At 38.0% G+C, this 26,341-nt stretch overlaps 1 protein-coding gene across 1 annotated transcript; it reads right to left on the bottom strand.

The window, feature by feature from the left end:
- Window positions 1-810: 810 nt before the first annotated feature.
- Window positions 811-25,615, bottom strand: LOC135639211 (phytosulfokine receptor 1-like). Its single transcript, XM_065153012.1, has 4 exons — window positions 25,456-25,615; window positions 2,016-2,388; window positions 1,513-1,909; window positions 811-1,422 (listed from the first exon to the last, which is right to left on the bottom strand). The coding sequence occupies exons 1-4, from the start codon at window positions 25,613-25,615 to the stop codon at window positions 811-813; spliced, it is 1,542 nt and encodes a 513-aa protein (XP_065009084.1).
- Window positions 25,616-26,341: the final 726 nt, after the last annotated feature.

The following is a 26,341-nucleotide window of genomic DNA, read 5'->3' on the forward strand; positions in this document are numbered from 1 at the left end:
GGGAGGTTAGCCGACCCTAGTTCCAATTGGTGCAGAGAGCCAAAGAGAGAAGAATGTGCTATTGAGTTCTTCAAACCGAAGCCCCTCTCTTTCAAAGTCCAACAGCTAAGGTTGTCTTTTGAAGCTTAGTCCAGCTATTGAAAGAAGTTCACAAGCTTTATTGCTCACTATCCAAATCTCAATAGAAGGTTCCAACAACAAGAGAGAAGGGGAATACTAAAATCGATTACAAACTTTAATCTATCGAGAGACTGAGGTGCTGTCAAAGACAACTTCCGTTCTTACACACCTAGTTGAGTCTTCACACTTTTATTTTCCATGGCTTAGTCCCTTGTAGTTGACACTTTTGATTTCAAAACAATAAAGGTTGTCTCTATTGGTTTTACACGTGATATTTTTCTCCTTCGTTAAAATTTTTTATCTGAAAGATGATATCAGATCAATAGATCATCGAACCCGTAAAGGATAGAGAGATAGACACACTATTGTACAATTGATGGATCTATGTTTTAAGTCTGAATCCATACAAAAACATGACAAAAAGTGTGGCTGTTAGCGACAAATAAAATAGCCATTTTAATGCCAGATAAGATTTCGTCACTTGCATGATCACAAACATGATGTAGGTGGTTTCTATAGTCAAGTTAAGAAGTTGTGGCTGAATTCCTTTTCATACCGTAGTCTGTAATTGTAGAATTTGTATTGGAAACTACAAAGTTAATCTATCAACGGTTCGAAAAGATTTTACATGCATCTATGCAAAGTTCATAAGCTCTTTAACATTGTTATGGGACTTTCGTAGTATGCCGTTCAGTTTTCTCCTCGATCATAATTGTAGTTGTCGTCCAAGCAACACATTACGAGGAAAACTGTAGGCGAAAAGTTCACCACCAATCCAATTGCAAATGGCAATCCCAAGAAAACGAATTTATCTTCATCGTTATCATCACCTTCCTTGTGGTCAGTTGTATTCAAGGTTGAGTTGCACAAGCGTTTCGGATTACTGTAGAGTCCAGGATTTCCTTCAAAGCTCGAACAGGGAAAGCTCAAGAACTGACCTCCACTTGGGATCAGTCCTTGCAAATGATTGTAGGCAACACTGAAGAAAGACAGAAAAGTAAGCCTAGTCAGAGAAGACGGAATGCTACCTGATAAATTGTTGAAAGATAAGTCCAACTTCTCTATGTTGATCATGTTTGACAGTTCTTCAGGAATAGAACCGGAGAAGTTGTTCCAACTTAGATCCAGGTGATGAAGATACTTCAATTTCCCAAATTCTTTACATATTGATCCATTCAATTTGTTATGGCTGAAGTTTAGCATTGGTGGAAAATCCGTGTCGTGCTTGTAAAATAGTGTCTCGTTAATCTGCTTACCCCTGTGCCAGTAATACAATGGCGGTTCCAAAGAAGAAACATCATCCTGCAGGGATTTCCCCAAAGTCTAACTCTTCAATTGCATCAAGGAAATTGGGATCTCCCCGTAGAACGAGTTGTTCGACAAGTCCATGACAAACAGATGATCAAAACCTTCAAACCACGATGGTATCTCTCCGCTAAAAAGATTCCATGCTAGATTTATAGCTCGAAGTTCTCTGCATTTTCGTAACCACAAGGGCATAGAACCTCTAAAACCACAGTTTGCCATGCTGAGAGCACGTAGGCTTCCAAATCCTCGGATTCCATTAGTTGGCATTTCTTCATTTTTAACGGTCAAGTTGTGACACCCCTGAAGAACTGCCAATGCGTTGGAAATGTTGGAGAGATTATTTTGCTCGAGGGCAAGGAAGGAAAGGGAACGAAGATTGCGAAGCTTCTGTGGAACCAGACCACTTAGGTTGTTGCGATTCAGATTCAGGATCTGTAGTGCCTTGCAAGAAGAAAGGCTCTCCGGGATGAGCCCGTGCAATCTATTCCAGGTTGAGGACTGTAAGACGAAGTAATCGTCCAAAGTCGAGGTCGATGCTACCGTTGAGAGAATTGTTCCACAGATAAAGCGACGTAAGCATCGAGCACGAGGACAAGGAAGTGGGCAGCCGGCCAACGAATCCAATAGACTCAGCCGAGAAAACCTCGAGCTTTGTCAAGCCGTGAAAGACATCAGGGATCATCCCGGTGAACCTGTTGTTGGAGATATCCAATAGGGACAGGCTTGAGAGGTTTCCTATACCCGGTGGCATCTCGCCTAACAAGTGATTGTTGCTCAAGTCGATCACCGCCAAGAGCTTCAGGTGGAACAGCTCGGGTGGGATGGGGCCTCGGAAAGAACTGAGGGAGAGGTTGAGGAAACTAAGCTTGTCCAAACCAGACACGGACGGTGAGAGAACCCCTTCGAGGCCTTTTCCCAATAGATCGAGACCGATGACTCTTGCGTGCGTTGCTAACCAAGCTAGAGTCGAATATGACGATGTCGGGTACGTTAAAACAAAGCACAGTGTAATTTGGCAATCCAATAAAAATAAAAAAATAAAAAATAAAAGAGATAAGAACATCAAATTTACGTAGTTCGATCAATTGACCTATATCCACGGACGAAGGAGAAGCAAAACTCTACTATAAAAGGGATAATTATAAATACCTTAGAAAAATATTCCTATGCCATAAAACACATAAAACTAGAAAAGCCCAAAGCAAAGAATTATGTTATCTTGTGATGCATATAACTTCAAAGCCCAGACCTTTATTTATAGTTACAATTAAAGATAACAAGCTTAATTTTCCCGATGTGGGACTATGTGGGACTTGTCAAACTAACAAATCTCTACCTTAGTATGTTCCAATATTGATAATTAACAAAACTTGCTCCACCTTAGTATGTTCCAATATTGACAATTAACAAAACTTGCTCCAACTTCTTCACAAAAGCCCCAACGGGCAATCACCAATAATGAACACCAACCAAGTCCAAGCACTGGTTGAACTTGTAAACTAAAAGGGGCTTCGTAAGAATATCAGTCGGATTGTCCTTCGTATGAATTTTATGAACAAGAACCTTTCCCTCAGCAATGATATCCCGAATAAAATGAAACTTCACATCAATGTGTTTCGTCCTCTCATGAAACATCTGGTCTTTAGTCAAATGAATAATACTTTGACTATCACAGTAAATTGTAGTAACACCTTGATGCAAACATAATTCGCCGAACAAACCTCTTAACCATAAAACTTCTTTAATCACCTCTATCATTGTCATATATTCTGCCTCTGTAGTAGATAAAGCCACGACAGGTTGTAAGGAAGCTTTCCAACTAACTGCATAACCGCCAACGCAAAAAACATAGCTTGTTAAAGATCTTCGTTTATCAAGATCCGTGGCATAATCAGAGTCGACGAAATCAACCAAAGTGTCATGATTTTTCCTAAACTCCAAACAAGCATCTGAAGTCCCTTGCAAGTATATGAGAATCCACTTCACAGCTTGCCAATGTGTTTTACCCAGGTGAGACATATATCTGCTAACCACACTGACTACTTGTGAAATATCTGGACGAGTACAAACCATTACATACATAATACTACCGATGGCACTAGAATATGAAACTTGCACCATATATTCTTCCTCTTTAATTAACTATGGTGACTGAGGAGTAGATAGCCAAAAATGGCTAGTAAGAGGAGTACTCATTGGCTTAGCGTTTTTCATGCCAAACCTCTCCAAGACTTTCTCGATGTAATTTTTCTAGGTTAGAAATAATTTTCCAACTCCTCGTTCTCTTTTGATCTCCATGCCTAAGAATTTTCTTAGCTGCTCCCAAATCTTTCATTTCAAATTTACTATTCAGTTGCATTTTCAAAGTGTGAATTTCTAACAAATTATTAGCTGCAATAAGCATGTCATCAACATAAAGCAACAAATACACAAAAGAGCTATCAGTTAACTTCCGGAAGTAGACACAGCTATCATACATGCTCCTTACAACCATGACCCAATATAAAGGAATCAAACCTCTTATACCATTGTCTTGAAGACTGCTTCAATCTGTACAAGGATTTCTTTAACAAGTAAACATGATCTTCCTTACCGTCAACTTCAAATCTGTGAGGTTGCTCCATGTAAATTTATTCTTCAAGTTCACCATGTAAGTAAGATGTCTGGACATCAAGTTGCTCCAATTCCAAATCATACATGACAACTAAAGTAAGCAAAATACGAATAGAGCTATGTTTAACAACAAGTGAAATTACGTCATTAAAATCAACACCATGTACTTGACTATAGCCCTTTGCAACTAATCGTGCTTTGTATCTTGCATCTTCAACCCTTGGAATACCTTTCTTCCTTTTGAAGACTCATTTGCATCTAACAATTTTCTTACCCAAAGGCGGCTTCACAAGATCCCAAGTTCTATTCTGATTGAGAGATTCAATTTTAACTTCACTTGTTTCTTCTGCAATAGACAAAGCATATGCAACCAAATTTGCATATCTTTGTGGTGGTCGAATATCTCTCTATGATCTATCCTTGGCTATGGAATATTTCTCTTCCTCTGGATCATCTTTATTAGTAGACTCAGGACCATCTACTGGCATTCTTTAAATAGAAGAATCAGAACTACCAATCTCAAGCTCCACCTGTTTCTGCGCACTATCATTTATACAATTAGTATATTCCTCTTTGGAAGATAACATAGACAATTCATCAAAAGTAACATCTTTACTGATTATAAATTTTTGGGATTTGGGATCAGAACACCATAATCTGTATCCTTTTACCCTAGAAGCATACCCAAGGAAAATACACTTTTTAGCTCGAGGTTCTAATTTTCCTTCATTTACATGCATTTATACTAGATACTCAAAAATTTTTAAATCAGTGTAATCAGCAGGAGTACCTGACCAAACTTCCTCTAGAGTTTTAAAATTAAGTATTGTAGAAGGAGCGCAGTTGACAACTTAATATGCCATATTAATCGCCTCTGCCCAAAAGTCATTTGTCAACCTTGCATTTGAGATCATACACCTTGCTCTCTCGAAGAGTATTCTGTTCATATGTTCGGTCATACTATTTTACTAAGGCGTCATCCTAACAATGTGATGCCGAACAATTGTTAGGATCGGAGCGGCACTAAGAGGGGGGGGGGGGTGAATTAGTGCAGCGGATTAAAACGTTGGTTTCAACAAATCTTTCGTACGATAAAAATCGGAATCAGAAGTGCTTAGCTTGAAAGCGTATTCGCAAAGTTGTGCAGCAAAGGTAATGATGAAATAAAGCAAGTAAGAAGGTTTGCAGTAATGTAAATAGCAGTAATGAAATGCAAACCAGAGATTACGCCGTTTTTGAAGTGGTTCGGTCAAGTGACCTACATCCACTTGCGAGGCCCCTCTTCGATGAGGCTCCCACCTTCCACTAGCAAATCTCTTGAAAGGGAAGGGTGAATACTCCTCTTGCAACTCTTTTACAAGCGATTCACTCTCTTACAGATTTTCAGCAAGAAAGAAGGAGGTGAACACTAGAAAATTGAAAACAAGACTAGCTATGACTTTTCTAAGGCCTTTCTCTTCAACAATTGCTGCTCAAAAAGTTATAATCTCAGCTAAGATTTGAGGAGCATTTATAGGCCTCAAGAGGATTCAAATTTGGGCTCCAAATTTGAATTCTCTTGGAGTTCCCGATGCTGGCGGTGCCACTGCCTGTCAGTGTCAAGCGCTGACAGTGCTGGGCGGTGCCACCGCCCGGCCCAGGCGGTGTCACCGCCCAGCTCTCGGGTGCTGGGCGGTGCAATCGCCTAGTCTGGCAGTGCCACCGCCAGACTCTTCGGTTGACTGGTTGGGCTTCAAACTTAGACCAAACCAAGTCTAATTTTGGGCCCAGTTGGCCCCTAACCAGGATATAGGATTATCTCTTAATCCTAATCCTAATTACAAGTTAACTACATAATAAAACACATCCTAAGCAATTTTTCAACCGCAAACGTTGAGTCTTGTTCCGGCGAGCTTTCCGACGAACTTCTTCCGATGGGCTCCTAGCAAGCTCCCGAACTTGTGATGACTTTAATGAGTAGCTGAGCCTTCTCGGTGATCTCCGTGAACCTCCGACGATCTCTTCGACGAACTTCCGAAAATTCCGACAGGTTCCCGATTTCTTCTCGGTTGGTTCCGGCAGCATCTCCGATGATTCTTCGGACTCTTAAACGTCCATCGAACTTGACTCCGGTATCCTTGCTTTGTGTTTTCTAGTTATCGTAGTTAATCCTGCACACTTAACTCAATAATATGGATTAGATCAATTAACCCATCAATTGATTTTATCATCAAAATCCGAGATTCAACAATCTCCCCCTTTTTTATGATGACAATCAATTGATGACGGAGTTAAACATAACTCCCCCTATCTATATGCCATATTATGAGAAGATGAAAACACTTGAATTCCATCCCATTGAATTCAAGCATAAACCGATAAGTTCTAACAGTAGAACTTATCGTTATTCTCATTAAGCATAATGTAAATGCTAAACTTCGATGAAAATCCTTTTCAACTCGAATGATAAGAGACAATTTTTACTACGATAGGAGATAAAGATTTTCAATATGAATTTCATGATTATACATGTTAGACATGCTTTCAATATGATCAATTGATCTTGCGATATTCTCAAAGATTTGCAAGACATATTAGACATTCATCGATCGATCATTTTTCTCAAAGATTTTGCAAGGCATATTCTCAAAGATTTTGAAAAGCTTTTGCAATTCATATTAGTCATGCTATTAAAATGATACAAGTCATCACTTTTCTCCCCCTTTGTCATCAACAAAAAGGTAAATGAGACTTGAAGCACATATTTTGTCATACAAAGATTTTATCATTGAAAATTAAGTATGCAAAAATATTTACGCAGAGTTCATTTTAAAGGAAAATTCAGCATGCATCCATATTATCTAATCTCTTCTTTCTATAAATAACAGAAATTGTAGATGTACAAGAAAGAGATTAGGATAAGACAAAAAATGTTTCAAGTAGTAACTCCAATAAGTCAAGATCATAATTCGAATACAAATTCATTCAAATTCAATTCGTCAACTTGAAACTCATAATCAAGCCATCAAAATCAATTTCGAGATTCAAAATATCATAAAATCATTAATCTTGATCAGATGGGGGCGGTGTTTAACTCAAGATAGGATAAGAAAATTTAACATGTCATTAGAATCGAAAGAGAAGGATCAGTTCACCGAGGAATGGAGAGAGAATAAAAAAAAACTTTACGGAAAATCCATTCAAACAAGTTTATTGTTTAGGGACAATTTAACATAACTAATTCCCTTATAATGAATTCAAATTGGTCTTCATTCAAGGCTTTTGTAAATATATCTGCTAATTGATGCTTTGTGTCAATGAATTCTAGAACAACATCATTGTTAAGGACATGATCACATATGAAATGATGCCTAATGTCGATGTGCTTAGTTCTAGAGTGCTGAATTGGATTTTTAGTAAAACATATGGCACTAGTATTATCACATTTTATGGGAATGTTTTTAAAGTGAATTCCATAGTCTTCTAAAGTATTTTTCATCCAAACAACTTGTGAACAGCATGCACTTGCAGCAATGTATTCGGCTTCCGCCGTAGATAGTGCAACTGAATTTTGTTTCTTGGAGGTTCAAGAAACAAGTGCATGTCCTAAAAATTGGCATGTTCCAGATGTACTTTTTCTATCTATCCTGCATCCACCAAAATTGGCATCCGCATAAGCTATTAAATAAAATTTTTCAGATTTTGGATACCACAATCCTAAATTTGGAGTTCCTTTAAGATACCTAAATATTCTTTTAACACTTTTAAGATGAGATAATTTAGGATTTGATTGAAACCTAGCGTAAAGTCCTACACTAAACATAATATCCGGTCTAGTCGCGGTAAGGTAGAGTAGACTACCTATCATTCCACTATATGTTTTTTGATCAAAATTTTCACTATTTTCATCCATATCTAACTTAGTCGTAGTACTCATAGGGGTGTTTATTGCTTTTGAATTATCCATGTTAAATCATTTTAACAATTCTAATGTATATTTAGATTGGTTAAGAAATATACCATCCCTAAGTTGTTTGATTTGTAATTCTAAAAATAACGTTAATTCACCCATTAAACTCATTTCAAATTCATGACTCATACATTTGGCAAATGATTCACATAGTGATTCATCCGAAGAGCCAAAAATAATATCATCAACATAAATTTGCACAATAAGAAAATTATTTTCAAAATATTTAATAATCAATGTAGTATCAACCTTGCCTTTGGTAAAATTATTTAAAATAAGAAAGGAACTAAGCCTTTCATACCAAGCTCTAGGAGCTTGTTTCAAGCCATAGAGGGCCTTAGTCAATTTGAATACATGATTAGGAAGAAGAGAATTTTCAAATCCGGGAGGTTGTTCGACATATACTTTTTCGGAAATAAAACCATTCAAGAAGGCACTTTTGACATCCATTTGAAATAGTTTAAAATTATAACTACTAGCATAGGCAAGGAGCATCCTTATGGCTTCTAATTGAGCCACGAGAGCGAAGGTTTCTTCGTAATCGATACCTTCTTCTTAGTTGAAACCTTTGGCCACTAATCTAGCCTTGTTTCTAACCACGATACCATTTTCGTCTTGCTTGTTTCTAAAGACCCATTTAGTACCAATGACTAAATGGTCACTAGGTCTAGGAACAAGCTCCCACACCTTATTCCTCTCAAATTGATTCAATTCCTCTTGCATTGCAATAACCCAAAAATCATCTTTTATGGCATCGTCAATGCACTTAGGTTCGATTTGAGAAAGGAAGGCGGCATTAGCACAAAAATTCTTGAAAGAGGAACGAGTTTGAACCCCTTTTGATGTATGCCCTATAATTAGCTGCTTTGGATGAGCATCTATATACTTCCATTCCTTAGGTAAGGAAATTTCGGAAGAAGGTGCATCCAAGTTGCTATTTTGAGGAGGGGGTTCATTTAAATTCAAATTATCAAAACCAATATCATCATCAAAATCATTTTTCTTTAAATTTGAAACTTCATTAAAAACCACATGAATAGACTCTTCTATTACTAAGGTTCTTTTGTTAAAAACCCGAAAAGCCTTAGAAACGGAAGAGTAACCAAGAAAGATGCCTTCATCGGATTTAGCATCAAATTTTCCTAAGGCATCCCTTTCATTTAAAATAAAGCATTTACAACCGAAAACTTTAAAATAGGAAATATTTGATTTTTTGTTATTCCATAATTCATAGGGAGTTTTTGATAAGGATGGTCTTATTAGGACTCTATTCATGATGTAGCAAGCCGTATTTACGGCTTCGACCCAAAAATACTTAGGTAAACTATGTTCATTTAACATAGTTCTTGCCATTTCTTATAGGTTTCTATTTTTTCTTTCAACTACTCCATTTTATTGGGGATTCCTCGGAGTGAAGAAGTTGTGATTGTATCCATTAACTTCACAAAAATTTTGAAAGTCACGGTTTTGAAATTCGCCACCGTGATCACTCCGAATTGATGAAATCATGAAACCTTTTTCGTTTTGAGTGAGTTTACAAAATTTAGAGAAACACTTGAAATAATCACTTTTGTGAGCTAAGAAATAGGTCCAAGTGTATCTAGTATAGTCATCCATAATTACAAATGCATATTTGCTTCCTCATAGACTTGTCGTATCAATTGGTCCAAATAAGTCCAAATGAATCAATTATAATGGTATAGTGGTGCTAATTTGAGTTTTTGATTTGAAACTAGTTTTTATTTGTTTACCTAGTTAACATGCATCGCATACTTTGTCCTTAATAAACTTTATATTTGGAATTCCTCGCACTAATTCTCTAGATGAGATCTTAGATATTAGTTTCATGCTTGCATGGCCTAGTCTCCTATGCCAAAGCCAAGCATCATCATTTAAAGCAGAGAAGCACATTTCATTACTTAGTCCATCAAGGTTGATGGTGTAGACATTATTTTGTTTTAATGCAATCATAGTCAAGTTATTGTTAGGTTTTTCGATAATACACATATTTGATTTGAATCTAACGATATAACCTTTATCGCATAGTTGACTAATACTCAAGAGATTATGTTTCAATCCATCAACTAGTAAAACATCATCAATGGAAAAACTAAATTTGTTACTAATAGTTCCCTTGCCAATGATTTTGCCTTTGTTATTGTCTCCGAATGTGATGTACCCTTCTTCTTTGCTAGTGAGCATAGAGAAATTAGATGGATCTCCAGTCATATGTCTTGAGCATCTACTATCAAGATACCATATCTTGCTCCTAGCTTGTGGGTTTATCTATAAAAGAGGATGACTTTTAGGTACCCATTTGATTTTGGGTGCCTCAAAAATTGATCCACTAACTTTGTTATTTATTATTGAATCCTTTATAGTTCCTTTAGGAACCCATATTAATTTTTGTGAACTAATTTTCCTAAATGGATATTTGTATGCAATATGTCCGGATTTGCAATAGAAGTTGCATTTCATATAAGAGGAAACATGTAATGTAAGTCCTTTTATGAAAGTGGCAGGATTTTGATGTAATCCTTTTACAAATCCAATTCCATTTCTATTTGCGACGTGACCCTTGTGTGCAAGGATCATATCTAATCCTTTGCTACCAACCTTAAACTTGTTTAAGGTTTCTTTAAGAAGCAAATTTTTATTTTTTATTACTTCTAAATGCTCACACTTAGAGCATGGAGGAGTTTGAAGACTATCAAACTTATCTTGTAGCAAAGTATGCTCTTTCTTTAAGATACTTAACTTTTTGCTAATAGTTCTACATTCATCAAATAATTCATGAAAAGCGATAGAGAGTTCTTCAAAAGATAAATCTTCATTAAATAAATTACATACCTCTTCTCCTAAAGCCATTAGTGCGTAACGAGCAACTTGCTCGGTGTTGGACTCCTCTTCTTTGAACGCGCTTGAATCATCCCACGTTGCCTTGAGTGCCTTCTTCTTTGATGTTCTCTTTTTGGCTTGAGGACAATCGTTCTTGTAGTGTCCCGATTTTTTACACTCATAGCAAATCACTTGGTCCTTCTTTTGTTCAACTTTATTTTTTGTATTATTTTTAAATTTGTTCTTCCTTAAATATTTTTTAAATTTTTGAGTCAAAAGTGCAATGTCATTGTCACTGTCCTCATCACTTGATGTTCATTTCAAGTGGTCTTCTTGTGATTTGAGTGTCATATCCTTCCTGTTCTTTGGAAGGGGGTTCTCAAGCTCGTCATGAGCTTGACATGTCATTTCGTAGGTCATTAGAGACCCAATGAGTTCTTCAAGAGGGAATGTTTTAAGGTCTTCGGCCTCTTGAATGACCGTAACTTTTGGATCCTAACTTTTAGGGAGGGATCTTAAGATTTTAGTTACTAGTTCAAAGTTAGTAAAATCTTTACCAAGAGCTTTGAGTCCATTGATGACATCCGTAAACCAGGTGTACATGTGTCCGATGGACTCACTTGGTTTCATTCGGAAAAGTTCGTAAGAGTGCACAAGGATGTTGATTTTGGACTCTTTCACTCGGCTAGTGCCTTTATGAGTGACCTCAAGAGTTCTCCAAATATCAAAAGCCGAATCACAAATTGAAACACGATTAAATTCATTTTTGTCTAGTGCACAAAATAAGGCATTCATAGCCTTTGCATTTAAAGCAAAAACCTTCTTCTCCGATTCATTCCATTCGCTCATCGGAAGAGAAGATTTTTGAAATCCGTTTTTAACAATAGTCCAAAGCTTGAAATCCATAGAAATGAGGAAGATCCTCATCCGAGTCTTCCAATATGTGTAATCCGACCCATTAAACATAGGTGGACGTGTGATAGAGTGTCCCTCATGCATGCCGGAGTAAGCCATCTCTCTTGGGTATTAAACCAGATATGAGAGTGAGCCTTACTCTGATACCAATTGTTAGGATCGGAGTGGCACTAAGAGGGGGGGGGTGAATTAGTGTAGCGGATTAAAACGTTGGTTTCAACAAATCTTTCGTACGATAAAAATCGGAATCGGAAGTGCTTAACTTGAAAGCGTATTCGCAAAGTTGTGCAGCAAAGGTAATGATGAAATAAAGCAAGTAAGAAGGTTTGCAGTAATGTAAATAGTGTTGAATCTCGGATTTTGATGCTGAAGTCAATTGTCATTTGTTGTCTAATCTATGTGTTGAGATAAGTGTGCAGGATTAACTACGATGAAAGTTAGACATGCAGTAGGAGTTGCGCTAGAGTCAAGACAATGATCACGTTGGGAGTTCGAGAGTTTGACGGAAGTTCGGACAGTTGTCGGAGGTTCTACGGGAACAAATCCGAGAAGTCCATAAGCTTGCCAAAAGAAGCTCGTCGGAACTCGCCAAGTGGATCGTCGCAAGTCCAGGAGTTTGCCGGAAGTCCGCAGGAGCATCACCGAGGGTTCATCGGATGATCAACGGAAGTTCGCCGGAAACTCGCCGAAAGAAGCGATTGACGCACCGGAGCAAGCTACAGAAATTGTCTTAGGATTTATCGTAGTTAGCACAATAATTAAGTTGGAAATGGGAGGTGATCCCATTAGCTTAATCTTGGGGCAATTGGGCCCCTGAAAAACCCAAATTGGGCCGAATGGATCTACCCATTCGGACCCTGATTGTTGTGGGAGGTGCAACCACCCAAGCCAGGAGGTAGCATCGCCTGGGCTAAGTCTCCCAAGGAGACTGGGCGGTGCAACCGCCCTAGCCAGGAGGTAGCACCGCCTCGGCTCAGTCTCCGAGCGAGATTGGGCGGTGCAACCTCCCTTGACAGGAGATAGCACCGCCGGAGCTCGGTCTTCGAGCTCTGGCAGGCAGTGCAACTACCCCAGTCAGGAGGTGCAACCGCCTGAGCTCGGTCTTCGAGCTCTGGCAGAGAGGTGCAACTGCCCTTGATAGAGGTGGCACCGCCCAGAGGCTTAGTCATCGAGCTCTGCCAGGCGGTGCAACCGCCCCAATTAGGAGGTGCAACCGCCTGATCCCGGAATTCCGAGAATTGATAGTTTTGAGCTCCAAATTTGAACTGGGTTGGGGCCTATAAATACCCCACCAATTCAGCACTGAAAGAATAGAACACACACTCGAAATCTTGATCTCTTTCTGTGATTCTTAGAGCTCAAAATTGTTGTAAAGGCCAAAAGTTCTCCTCCCTCTGTTCTTCAAAGTTTTGAGTTGTAAAGAGAGGAGAGAAAATTTCTGTAAGGGTTGTCTCCTAAGCCCATCAAAAGGAGTGAAACTGTAAAAGGGTGGTTGGCCTTCGCCTATTGAAGGAAGGCCTCTAGTTGACGTTGGTGACCTCGTCGGTGGAGGAAGCCAAAAGTGGAGTAGGTCAAGATTGAACGAACCACTCTAAATCTCGGTTTGCATTTACTTTGAGCATATTATCTTTACTACAAACCTCCTCTGAAGCTTACTGCTTTCTGCGTATATACGATCGGGTTTCAAGCTTTGCACTTTCTGAATCAGCGTTTAGACATAAATCTACTTTTTCGTACGATCATCATATTTCAGATTACGTTTACATTTTGATTTTTACCATAATTGTAAACTGCCATTATACCCTTGCTTAAACAGCATCTCGCCTAATCAAGTGATTTACGAATCAGCATTTAGACGTAAATCAGTTTCTTCGTACGAACGTCATATTTCAGTTTGCGCTTATATTCTTGTTTTCATCATAATTGCAAACTGCCTTCATAGATTGACTTTAGCATCATCTTGCTTGATCTTAAGTTAAAGTAATCTTAGAATCGGCTTTCAAACAGAAATTGTTTTTATCGTTCGAACACAGTTTCGTTTTAATCGCAGAAAGTTTTCCACTGCACTAATTCACCCCCCCCCCCCCCCCTCCTCTTAGTGCTCTTGATCCTAACAATTGGTATCAGAGCAGGGTTAACTCTCTAACGGATTAAAACCCAAGAGAGATGACATATGCTAGAAACCAAGAGGGTCATTCTATTACACGTCCACCCATGTTCAGTGGGACGTACTACACCTATTGGAAGACCCGAATGAGGATCTTTCTTATTTCTATGGATTTTGAACTTTGGAATCTTGTCGAAAACGGATTTTTGAAGTCTTCTCTTCCAATGATCGATTGGAATGAATTGGAGAAGAAGGCTTTCGCTCTTAATGCAAAGGCTATGAATGTCTTATTTTGTGCACTTGATAAAAACGAGTTTAACCGTGTTTTAACTTGTGAAACCATATTTGATATTTGGCACACACTCGAAGTGGCTCACGAAGGCACAAGTAGAGTGAAAGAGTCAAAAATCAATCTTCTGTTACATTCTTTCGAACTTTTCCGGATGAAACCGAGTGAAACCATTGGCGACATGTTTACCCGTTTCACGGATGTCGTCAACGGTCTAAAAGGACTCAGAAAAAGTTTTTCAGATTTTGAGCTCGTAAATAAGATTCTAAGATCCCTTCCTAAGAGTTGGGATCCTAAAGTCACTACTATTCAAGAGACAAAAGATCTACGAAACTTCCCTCTTAAAGAACTAATCGGGTCATTAATGACCTACGAGATGACTTGTAAAGCTCATGAAGAGCAAGAAGACATCCTTCCAAAGAACAGGAAGGATATGACACTTAAAGCTTCAGAAGGCCACTTGAGAGAAAACTCAAGTGATGATGACTGTGATGATGACTTGGCACTTCTAATAAGAAAATTTAAAAAATTCTTTAAAAGAAACAAGTTTAAGAATGACGCAAAAAATAAACTTGAACCCAAGAAGGACCAAGTTATTCGCTATGAGTGGAAAAAGCCGGGATACTACAAGAGTGATTGTTCCCAAGCCAAGAAGAGAACATCAAAGAAGAAGGCGCTCAAAGCAACATGGGATGATTCGAGCGCATCCGAAGAAGAGGAGTCCAACACCGAGCAAGTTGCTCATTACGCCTTAATGGCCATCGGAGATGTGGTAACAAATTTAATTGATGCAGATTTACCTTATCATAAATTATTAAATGCTTTCCATGAATTATTTGATGAATGTAAGACAATTAGTAGAAAATACAAATTGCTAAAAAAGGAGCATGATAGTCTTATTTGTAATTTTGATAAGTTAAAAACATCATGATAGTTTAAGCTCATGCATAAAATACCATGATCTAGAAACTCTCCAAAAGGAAAACTTGCTACTTAAGGACACCTTGAAGAAATTCGAGGTTGGTAGCAAGTCATTAAACATGATCCTTGCAAACAAGGGTCACGTTCCCAAAAGAAGTGGAATTGGATTTGTGAGAAGTCCTCACCAAAATCCAACCACCTTCATAAAAGGCCCCATCTTATATGTTCGACATCAAAACAAATGCAACTTTTGTTACAAATTTGGACACAAGACGCATTATTGTCCATTCAAGAAAATTAGTCCAAACAAATTGATCTGGGTTCCTAAATGAATCATGATAAATTCTATGCAACATGATAGACAATGTAGATCTATTTATGAGGCACCCAAAAGCAAATGGGTACCTAAAAATCATCCTTTCTTGTAGAAAACTAAACCATCGCAAGCTAGGAGCAAGAGATGGTACCTTGATAGTGGATGCTCAAGGCATATGACCGGAGATCCATCTCAATTCTCTAAGCTCACTAGCATAGACGAAGGCTATGTCACCTTCGGAGACAACAACAAGGGTAAAATCATTGGCAAAGGAACCATAGGTAACAAATCCAACTTCTTTATTGAAGATGTTTTGTTAGTTGATGGTTTAAAACATAACCTCTTGAGCATTAGTCAATTATATGATAAAGGATATATTGTCAGATTTGAATCTAATGCTTGCATCATTGAAAAACCATACAAAAACATATCTATGATTTCATTGAAACAAAATAACGTATACACTATTGACATCAATGATTTGTGTAATGAAATGTGTTTTTCTGTTTTGAATGAGGATGCTTGGATATGGCATAGAAGATTAGGTCATGCTAGCATGAAACTAATCACTCAAATATCATCTAAAGAACTTGTAAGAGGAATTCCTTATATCAAGTTCATCAAAGATAATGTATGTGATGCTTGCCAATTAGGTAAACAAATTAAGGGTAGTTTCAAATCTAAGAATCAAATAAGCACCTCTAGGCCCTTACAATTGATCCATATGGACTTGTTCGGACCAATCTCCATATCAAGCCTAGGAGATAGCAAATACGCCTTCGTCATTGTGGATGACTATAGCAGATACACATGGACTTACTTCTTAAAACAGAAAAGTGAATGCCTTAGATATTTTACCAAGTTTTGTAAACTTGTTCAGAATGAGAAAGGTTCTATGATTTCGTCAATTAGAAGTGATCATGGTGGTGAATTTCAAAACCATGATTTCCAGGAAGTTTGTGAACTCAATGGATACAACCATAATTTCTCTACTCCTAGAAATCCTCAACAAAATGGAGTAGTAGAAAGAAAAAATCAAAATTTACAAGAAATGGCAAGAACCATGTTGAATGAACACAACCTACCCAAATATTTTTGGGCCGAAGCCGTAAATACTGCATGCTACATTTTGAATAGAGTTCTAGTAAGACCCCTACTAACCAAAACTCCCTATGAGTTATGGAACAACAAAAAACCCAATGTTTCATATTTTAAAGTCTTTGGGTGTAAGTGTTTTATCTTGAATGAAAAGGATAACTTAGGAAAATTTGATGCTAAATCTGATGAAGGAATCTTTCTTGGTTATTCTTCAGTTTCTAAAGCCTTTCGTATCTTCAATAAAAGAACTTTAATTATCGAAGAATCCATTCATGTTGTTTTCAATGAGATTTCTGAAATCAGGAAAAATGATTTTGATGATGATGTTAATTTTGATTCCTTGAATTTAAATGAAACCCCTTCTCTAACTAGCAACTTGGATGCATCCACTCCCGAAACATCCTTACCCAAGGATTGGAAGTATGTAGATGCTCATCCCAAGGAGCTAATCTTAGGAGACACGTCAAAGGGGGTTTAAACACGATCTTCTCTTAAAAATTTTTGTGCGAACGCCGCCTTTCTCTCCCAAATTGAACCCAAATGTGTTGACGAAGCCATGAAAGATGATTCATGAATTATCGCAATGCAAGATGAATTGAATCAATTTGAGAGAAATGAGGTGTGGAAGCTTGTTCCTAGGCCAAATGACCATTTAGTTATTGGTACTAAATGGGTCTTCAGAAACAAGCAAGATGAAAATGGTATCGTGGTTAGAAACAAGGCTAGATTAGTGGCCAAAGGTTTCAACCAAGAAGAAGGTATCGATTACGAAGAAACCTTCGCTCCTGTAGCTCGATTGGAAGCCATAAGGATGCTCCTTGCCTACGCTAGTAGTAATAATTTTAAGTTGTTTCAAATGGATGTTAAAAGCGCTTTTCTAAATGACTTTATTTCCGAAGAAGTTTATGTTGAACAACCTCCTGGATTTGAAAATAATAGTCTCCCTAATCATGTGTTTAGATTAACTAAAGTTCTCTATGGTTTAAAACAAGCCTCAAGGGCTTGGTACGAGAGACTTAGTTCTTTTTTTATCGAAAATAATTTCACAAAAGGCAAGGTTGATACTACATTGTTCATCAAGAATTTTGAAAATAATTTTCTCATTGTTCAGATTTATGTTGATGATATTATCTTTGGCTCTACGAATGAATCTCTTTGTGAATCTTTTGCTAAAACTATGAGTCTTGAATTCGAAATGAGCTTAATGGGAGAATTAACATTCTTCTTAGGCTTACAAATCAAACAACTAAGCAATGACATCTTTATTAGTCAAACTAAATATGCTATGAATTTATTAAAAAAGTTTAATATGAACAACTCAAAGGCTATTAACACTCCTATGAGCACCTCCACTAAGTTAGAAATTGATGAAAGTGGAGAAAGCTTCAATCAAAAAACTTATAGGGGTATGATAGGAAGTTTACTTTACCTCACTGCAACTAGACCAGACATCATGTTCAGTGTAGGACTTTGTGCTAGATTTCAATCAAACCCTAAGATATCTCATCTCAAAGCAGTTAAAAGAATACTTAGATATCTTAATGGTACCACAAATCTAGGATTATGGTACCCAAAATCAGAGAATTTTGAGTTAATTGCTTATGCTGATGTGGACTTTGCTGGCTGTAGACTAGATAGAAAAAATACATCAGGATCATGTCAATTTTTAGGACATACCCTTGTTTCCTGGTCATCTAAGAAACAAAACTCGGTTGCACTATCAACAACCGAAGCTGAATATATTGCAGCAAGTGCATGCTGTGCACAAGTTGTATGGATGAAAAACACCTTAGAAGATTACAAAGTTAATCTTAAAAATATTCTCATTAAATGTGATAACACAAGTGCAATATGCTTAACTAAGAATCCTATACAACACTCAAGAACAAAACATATTGATATTAGACATCACTTTATACGAGATCATGTTACTAATCATGACGTAACCATAGAGTTCATTGATACTAAACATCAACTAGCTGACATTTTTACAAAACCTCTAAGTGAAGAACAGTTTGATTTCATAAGAAGAGAATTAGGAATGTTGATGTGTCCGAATAGATAAACTAGTTAAAATTATTTTTTGGACTTTATTGAATTATCAAATCACTTGATTGCCATTACATAACATGTGTTGAAATGTTTTGTCTTCATGATTGTATTTGAAAATCTGTAGCATAGTCTTGTCCGAATGCATGAAAGAGTTCATCTCATTTTCAGATTCGCTTAACAGTTGGAATGCTAAAAATCAAATTTTCTCATACACTCTTATGAAAAATATTTTTTTTCTGAAATGGATTTGATAAAATGATTCCTGCTTATGAATTCCATCTTGAAATATGGATGATAGTATTTTTATTTGCAAAAAGCTGTTTCAAACACATATCTTGACTCAAAGTAAACTCACAAATAGCTGGAATCACAAATGACTTTCCTCCTTCGTGCACAAAGGATTATAACAAAAAAAATGAATGAAGAAGTATTCAAAGCAATCTACATATCATGCCTTCCTTTATATGCTTGATAACTTGCTTATATTGTTTTCTTGGTATCACAACTACCATGCTTTTTGTTGATGACAAAGGGGGAGAAATATATGAATTGATGCTATAAACACTGATGCTATGATTATGTCATGCTTGCATCACCAAGAGATATATGAACAGATGCTATAATTTGTATTATGCCTTGAGTTGATATCTTACCATGTGAAGAAATGCAACACTTGCTAAAATATTTGAAATGTGTACATCAAGTAATGATATCAAAATCTTACTTCACAGCTTTACATGTTGATATCTTATAATATGATGAATTGTTACTATTACCATCATTCAAACTTGTAATGTAAAATCTGAAAGTGAATGTCAAGCCTTGACATCATCTTCAAAGAGATGCATCATGATGGGAATCATAATGGGAGTATTGATAAGTTCAAATAATTTAACTTATCAATATGTTGCTTGAATTCTTAGGTCTTGAATTCAAGAATGACTTATCTCAAGTATGGCATATAGAAAGGGGGAGTTAAGGTTAACTCCATTATCAATTGATTGTCATCATAAAAAAGAGGGAGATTGTTGAATCTCGGATTTTGATGATGAAGTCAATTGTCATTTGTTGTCTAATCTATGTGTTGAGATAAGTGTGCAGGATTAACTACGATGAAAGTTAGACATGCAGTAGGAGTTGCGCTGGAGTTAAGACAATAATCACGTTGGGAGTTCAAGAGTTCGACGGAAGTTCGGAGAGTCGTCAGAGGTTCTACGGGAACAAATCCGAGAAGTCCATAAGCTTGCCAAAAGAAGCTCGTCGGAACTCGCCAAGTGGATCGTCGCAAGTCCAGGAGTTTGCCGGAAGTCAGTAGGAGCATCACCGAGGGTTCATCAGATAATCGATGGAAGTTCGACGGAAACTCGCCGGAAGAAGCGATTGACGCACCGGAGCAAGCTGCAGAAATTATATTAGGATTTATCGTAGTTAGCACAATGATTAAGTTGGAAATGGGAGGTGATCCCATTAGCTTAATCTTGGGGCAATTGGGCCCCTGAAAAACCCAAATTGGGCCGAATGGATCTACCCATTCGGACCCTAATTGCTGTGGGAGGTGCAACCGCCCAAACCAGGAGGTAGCACCGCCTGGGCTAAGTCTCCCAGGGAGACTAGGCAGTGCAACCGCCCTAGCCAGGAGGTAGCACCGCCTGGGCTCAGTCTCCGAGCGAGACTGGGCGGTGCAACCTCCCCTAACAGGAGGTAGCACCGCTTGAGCTCGGTCTTCGAGCTCTAGCAGGCGGTGCAACCGCCCCAGTCAGGAGGTGCAACCGCCTGAGCTCGGTCTTCGAGCTATGGCAGAGAGGTGCAACCGCCCCTGACAGAGGTGGCACCGCCCAGAGGCTCAGTCTTCGAGCTCTGCCAGGCGGTGCAACCGCCCCAGTCAGGAGGTGCAACCGCCTGATCCCGGAATTCTAGGAATTGACAGTTTTGAGCTCCAAATTTGAACTGGGTTGGGGCCTATAAGTACCCCACCCATTCAGCACTGAAAGAACAGAACACACACTCGAAATCTTGATCTCTTTCTATGATTCTTAGAGCTCAAAATTGTTGTAAAGGCCAAAAGTTCTCCTCCCTCTGTTCTTCAAAGTTTTGAGTTGTAAAGAGAGGAGAGAAAATTTCTGTAAGGGTTGTCTCCTAAGCCCATCAAAAGGAGTGAAACTATAAAAGGGTGGTTGGCCTTCGCCTATTGAAGGAAGGCCTCTAGTTAACGTCGGTGACCTCGTCGGTTGAGGAAGCCAAAAGTGGAGTAGGTCAAGATTGACCGAACCACTCTAAATCTCGGTTTGCATTTACTTTGAGCATATTATCTTTACTGCAAACCTCCTCTGAAGCTTACTGCTTTCTGTGCATATACGATCGGGTTTCAAGATTTGCACTTTCTGAATCAGCGTTTAGACGTAAATCTGCTTTTTCGTATGATCATCATATTTCAAATTACGTTTACGTTTTGATTTTTACCATAATTGCAAACTGCCTTTATACCCTTGCTTAAACAGCATCTTGCCTAATCAAGTGATTTACGAATCAGCATTTAGACGTAAATCAGTTTCTTCGTACGAACATCGTATTTCAATTTGCGCTTATATTCTGGTTTTCATCATAACTGCAAACTGCCTTCATAGATTGACTTTAACATCATCTTGTTTGATCTTAAGTTAAAGTAATCTTAGAATCGGCTTTCAAACAGAAATCATTTTTATCGTTCGAACGCAGTTTCGTTTTAATCGCAGAAAGTTTTCCGCAGCACTAATTCACCCCCCCCCCCCCCCCCCTTCTCTTAGTGCTCTTGATCCTAACAATTGGTATCAGAGCAGGGTTAACTCTCTAACGGAGTAAAACCCAAGAGAGATGGCATACGCTGGAAACCAAGAGGGTCATTCTATTACACGTCCATCCATGTTCAGTGGGACGTACTACACCTATTGGAAGACCCAAATGAGGATCTTTCTTATTTATATGGATTTTGAACTTTGGAATCTTGTCGAAAACGGATTTTCGAAGTCTTCTCTTCCAATGATCGATTGGAATGAATTGGAGAAGAAGGCTTTCGCTCTTAATGCAAAGGCTATGAATGCCTTATTTTGTGCACTTGATAAAAATGAGTTTAACCGTGTTTCAACTTGTGAAACCGCATTTGATATTTGGCACACACTCAAAGTGACTCACGAAGGCACAAGTAGAGTGAAAGAGTCAAAAATCAATCTTCTGTTACATTCTTTCAAACTTTTCCGGATGAAACCGAGTGAAACCATTGGCGACATGTTTACTCGTTTCACAGATGTCGTCAACGGTCTAAAAGGACTCGGAAAAAGATTTTCAGATTTTGAGCTCGTAAATAAGATTCTAAGATCCCTTCCCAAGAGTTGGGATGCTAAAGTCACTGCTATTCAAGAGGCAAAAGATCTACGCAACTTCCCTCTTGAAGAACTAATCGGGTCATTAATGACCTACGAGATGACTTGTAAAGCTCATGAAGAGCAAGAAGACATCCTTCCAAAGAACAGGAAGGATATGACACTTAAAACTTCAGAAGGCCACTTGAGAGAAAACTCAAGTGATGAGGACTGTGATGATGACTCGGCACTTCTAATAAGAAATTTTAAAAAATTCTTTAAAAGAAACAAGTTTAAGAATGACGCAAAAAATAAACATGATCCCAAGAAGGACCAAGTTATTTGCTATGAGTGCAAAAAGCCGGGACACTACAAGAGTGATTGTCCCCAAGCCAAGAAGAGAACATCAAAGAAGAAGGCGCTCAAAGCAACATGGGATGATTCGAGCGCATCCGAAGAAGAGGAGTCCAACACCGAGCAAGTTGCTCATTACACCTTAATGGCCATCGGAGATGAGGTAACAAATTTAATTGATGCAGATTTACCTTATCATGAATTATTAAATGCTTTCCATGAATTATTTGATGAATGTAAGACAATTAGTAGAAAATACAAATTGCTAAAAAAGGAGCATGATAGTCTTATTTGTAATTTTGACAAGTTAAAAGCTGAACATCATGATAGTTTAAGCTCATGCATAAAATGCCATGATCTAGAAACTCTCCAAAAGGAAAACTTGCTACTTAAGGACACCTTGAAGAAATTCGAGATTGGTAGCAAGTCATTAAACATGATCCTTGCAAACAAGGGTCACGTTCCCTAAAGAAGTGGAATTGGATTTGTGAGAAGTCCTCACCAAAATCCAACCACCTTCATAAAAGGCCCTATCTTACATGTTCGACATCAAAACAAATGCAACTTTTGTTGCAAATTTGGACACAAGACGCATTATTGTCCATTCATGAAAATTAGTCCAAACAAATTAGTGCTCTTGATCCTAACAAATAGCAGTAATGAAATGCAAACCAGAGATTACGCCGTTTTTGAAGTGGTTCGGTCAAGTCACCTACATCTACTTGCGAGGCCCCTCTTCGATGAGGCTCCCACCTTCCACTAGCAAATCTCTTGAAAGGGAAGGGTGAATACCCCTCTTACAACTCTTTTACAAGCGGTTCACTCTCTTACAGATTTTCAACAAGAAAGAAGGAGGTGAACACTAGCAAATTGAAAACAAGACTAGCTATGACTTTTCTAAGGCATTTCTCTTCAACAATTGCTGCTCAAAAAGTTGTAATCTCAGCTGAAATTTGAGGGGTATTTATAGGCCTCAAGATAATTCAAATTTGGGCTCCAAATTTGAATTCTCTTGGAGTTCCCGATGCTGGCGGTGCCACCGCTTGTCAGTGGCGGTGCCACCGCCTGTCAGTGTCAGGCGCTGACAGTGCTGGGCGGTGCCACCGCTTGTCAGTGTCAAGCGCTAACAGTGCTGGGCGGTGCAACCGCCCAGTCAGTGCCACCACCAGACTCTTCGGTTGACTTGTTGGGCTTCAAACTTAGCCCAAACCAAGTCTAATTTTGGGCCCAGTTGGCCCATAACCAGGATATAGGATTATCTCTTAATCATAATCCTAATTACAAGTTAACTACATAACAAAACACATCCTAAGCAATTTTTCAACCGCGAATGTCGAGTCTTGTTCCGACGAGCTTTCCGACGAACTTCTTCCGACGGCTCCCAGCAAGCTCCCGAACTTGTGATGACTTTAATGAGTAGCTGAGCCTTCTCGGTGATCTCCGTGAACCTCCGACGATCTCTTCGGCGAACTTCCGAAAATTCCGACAAGTTCCCGATTTCTTCTCGGTTGGTTCCGGCAGCATCTCCGACGATTCTTCGGACTCTTAAACGTCCATCGAACTTGACTCTGGTATCCTTGCTTTGTGTTTTCTGGTTATCATAGTTAATCCTGCACCCTTAACTCAATAATATGGATTAGATCAATTAACCCATCAATTGATTTTATCATCAAAATCCGAGATTCAACAACAATTCCTTTATTTTTGCAAAATTCATCAAAGTCACCTTCACAAAATTTCATACTATTATCTGTTCGAAGCCGCTTAATCTCTTTACATGTTTGCTTCTAAATCAAAGCCTTCCATTGTTTAAAGGTTAGAAAAACATCATTTTTATGCTTTAGAAAATAAACCCAAACTTTCTTGGAATAATCGTCAATGAAAGTCAACATATACCTGGCACCACCCTTAGACTAAACACGAGCTGGACCGCAAATGTCTGAATGAATATAGTCAAGAGTACCTTTAATTTTGTGAACTGTTGGAGAATTAAATCTGACTCTTTTCTGCTTTCCAAAAATATAATGTTCACAGAAATTCAGTAGCCTAGTACTCTGTCCATAAAGAAGACCTATTTTGCTTAATATACTCAAACATTTTTCGCGCATATGATCCAAACGCATATGTTATAATTTGGTGATGTCAGAATCAGACAATGATGATAACAAGACTGCAACCGAGCCTGTGACAGTAGTTCCCTATAAAATATACAAGCTACCAGACCTACAAACTTTCATAACAATAAGGGCACTTCTAGAAACTTTCATAACTCCACCTTCAGCTACGTATTTACACCCAAGAGCCTCTAGGGTGCCTAAAGAGATGAGATTCTTTTTTAAATCAAGAACGTCTAATATTAATGAGCGTCCTCATAATACCATCATGTATTTTAATTCGGATTATGCCTCTACTAACAACATTAAACGCGACATTATTGCCCATCAAAATAATTCCACCATTACAAGATTCATATGCGGAAAATAAATCTCTATTGGGACACATGTGATAAGAACAACCCGAATCTAAAATTCATTCAGTTTTAGACCTCGTTCTATCATCAGTAGCAAAGAAAATATTTTTAATATTCTCATCAGTTGCTACACTAGCTTCAGCGGACTTAGTAGTTTTCTCAATAATTTTTCCCTTTTACTTTAATTTATTTTTTAATTTAAAGCAATCAGCCTTAATGTGCCCCATTTTATGATAATATCTGCACTCTAAATTTCTATGTCTGGATTTAGATCTAGATTTAGATCTACCACTATCAAATTTTCTTTTATTCGTTCTACCCTGACAACCAAACCCTCAACCTGATTCTCTCTACTTTCCCAGTGATATCCCTATCTCTTTACTCCTTAGATTTTAGTGTAGATTTAATTTCCTAATATAAAATTATTATTTTTTCATAAATCATAGTATCACGAAAATACTTAAAGGATTGGAGAAGAGAACACAAAAGTAACAGAGCCTTATCCTCGTCAACAATTTTCACATCTATAATCTCCAAATCTATAACTAAGGAATTAAATTTATCAAGATGTGAGAGTATAGATGTATCTTCAGTCATCCGAAGCATATATAAACTCTGCTTCAAGTAGAGACAATTCTTCACTGTTCTCTTCATATACAAGGCTTTAAGCTTGTCCCACATGCTCTTAGCCGTAGTCTCCATAGCTACCTCCCGTAAAACCTTGTTAGAAAGATTTAGAATAATGCTTGATCGGGCCTTCTTATCCATACCTGCAAGATTTTCCTTTGACATATCATCTAGAATGTTCTTAACTCCCTGTAATGCCAAATCAACTCCATCTTGAATCAAAATGACCTTCATCTTGAGCTGCCATATGCCGAAGTTGACATTTCTGTCGAATTTCTCGACAACGATCTTTGTTATTATCATCATTACTAAAAGATTCTGAAACCAGGCTTTGATAACGAAGGAGGAGCAAAACTCTACTATAAAAGGGATAATTACAAATACCTTAGGAAAATATTCCTAAGCCAACACCTGAAACTACTAAACAAAAAAAGCCTAAAACAAACAATTAGGTTTTCTTATGGTGTATCTGGCTTCAAAGCCTAGGTCATTATTTATAATTGTAATAGGAGATAATAAGCTCGATTTTTTCGATGTGAGACTATGTGAGACTTGCCAGATTTGGGTGTCGAGGCTGCGTGAGAAATCGTACAGTGCTCCGAGATCATTTGAGTTACCGTTATGGTTGCTATGGTTGTGGATGCTGAATGCACCCGTCTTCACCGAGAAGAAGAAAAGCAGTAGCAAGAGACAACAATAGTAAGGAGAGGTTGAAGATGGCCTCCTCATGGGGAATTTGTCTCTCGCAGGAGATGTGGATTTAGGGGGCGACGGTGTGAGTTATCGGAGCAGAAAACGTCAATTATATAAGTTAAAACATCATAAAAACCTTTGTTTGATTTTGCTTTCTTGGCAAGCTTCGTTGTTGTCTTCCCAAGAAGTTTGAACAATACTGAAAGGGTCAGCAGCACACCAGGTTGGGGCGTTGCTCTCGACTGCATTAAAAATGTGTTGGTTGTATTTTAATCTTTTTTCGAGTCTCGTTTTCTGAATTGACGAGTACTGCATGAATGGATATTGTCAAGCCAG

Source organism: Musa acuminata, chromosome BXJ3-5 (genome assembly GCF_036884655.1).
Source record: "Musa acuminata AAA Group cultivar baxijiao chromosome BXJ3-5, Cavendish_Baxijiao_AAA, whole genome shotgun sequence".
In the NCBI taxonomy this organism is placed as follows: Eukaryota; Viridiplantae; Streptophyta; class Magnoliopsida; order Zingiberales; family Musaceae; genus Musa; species Musa acuminata.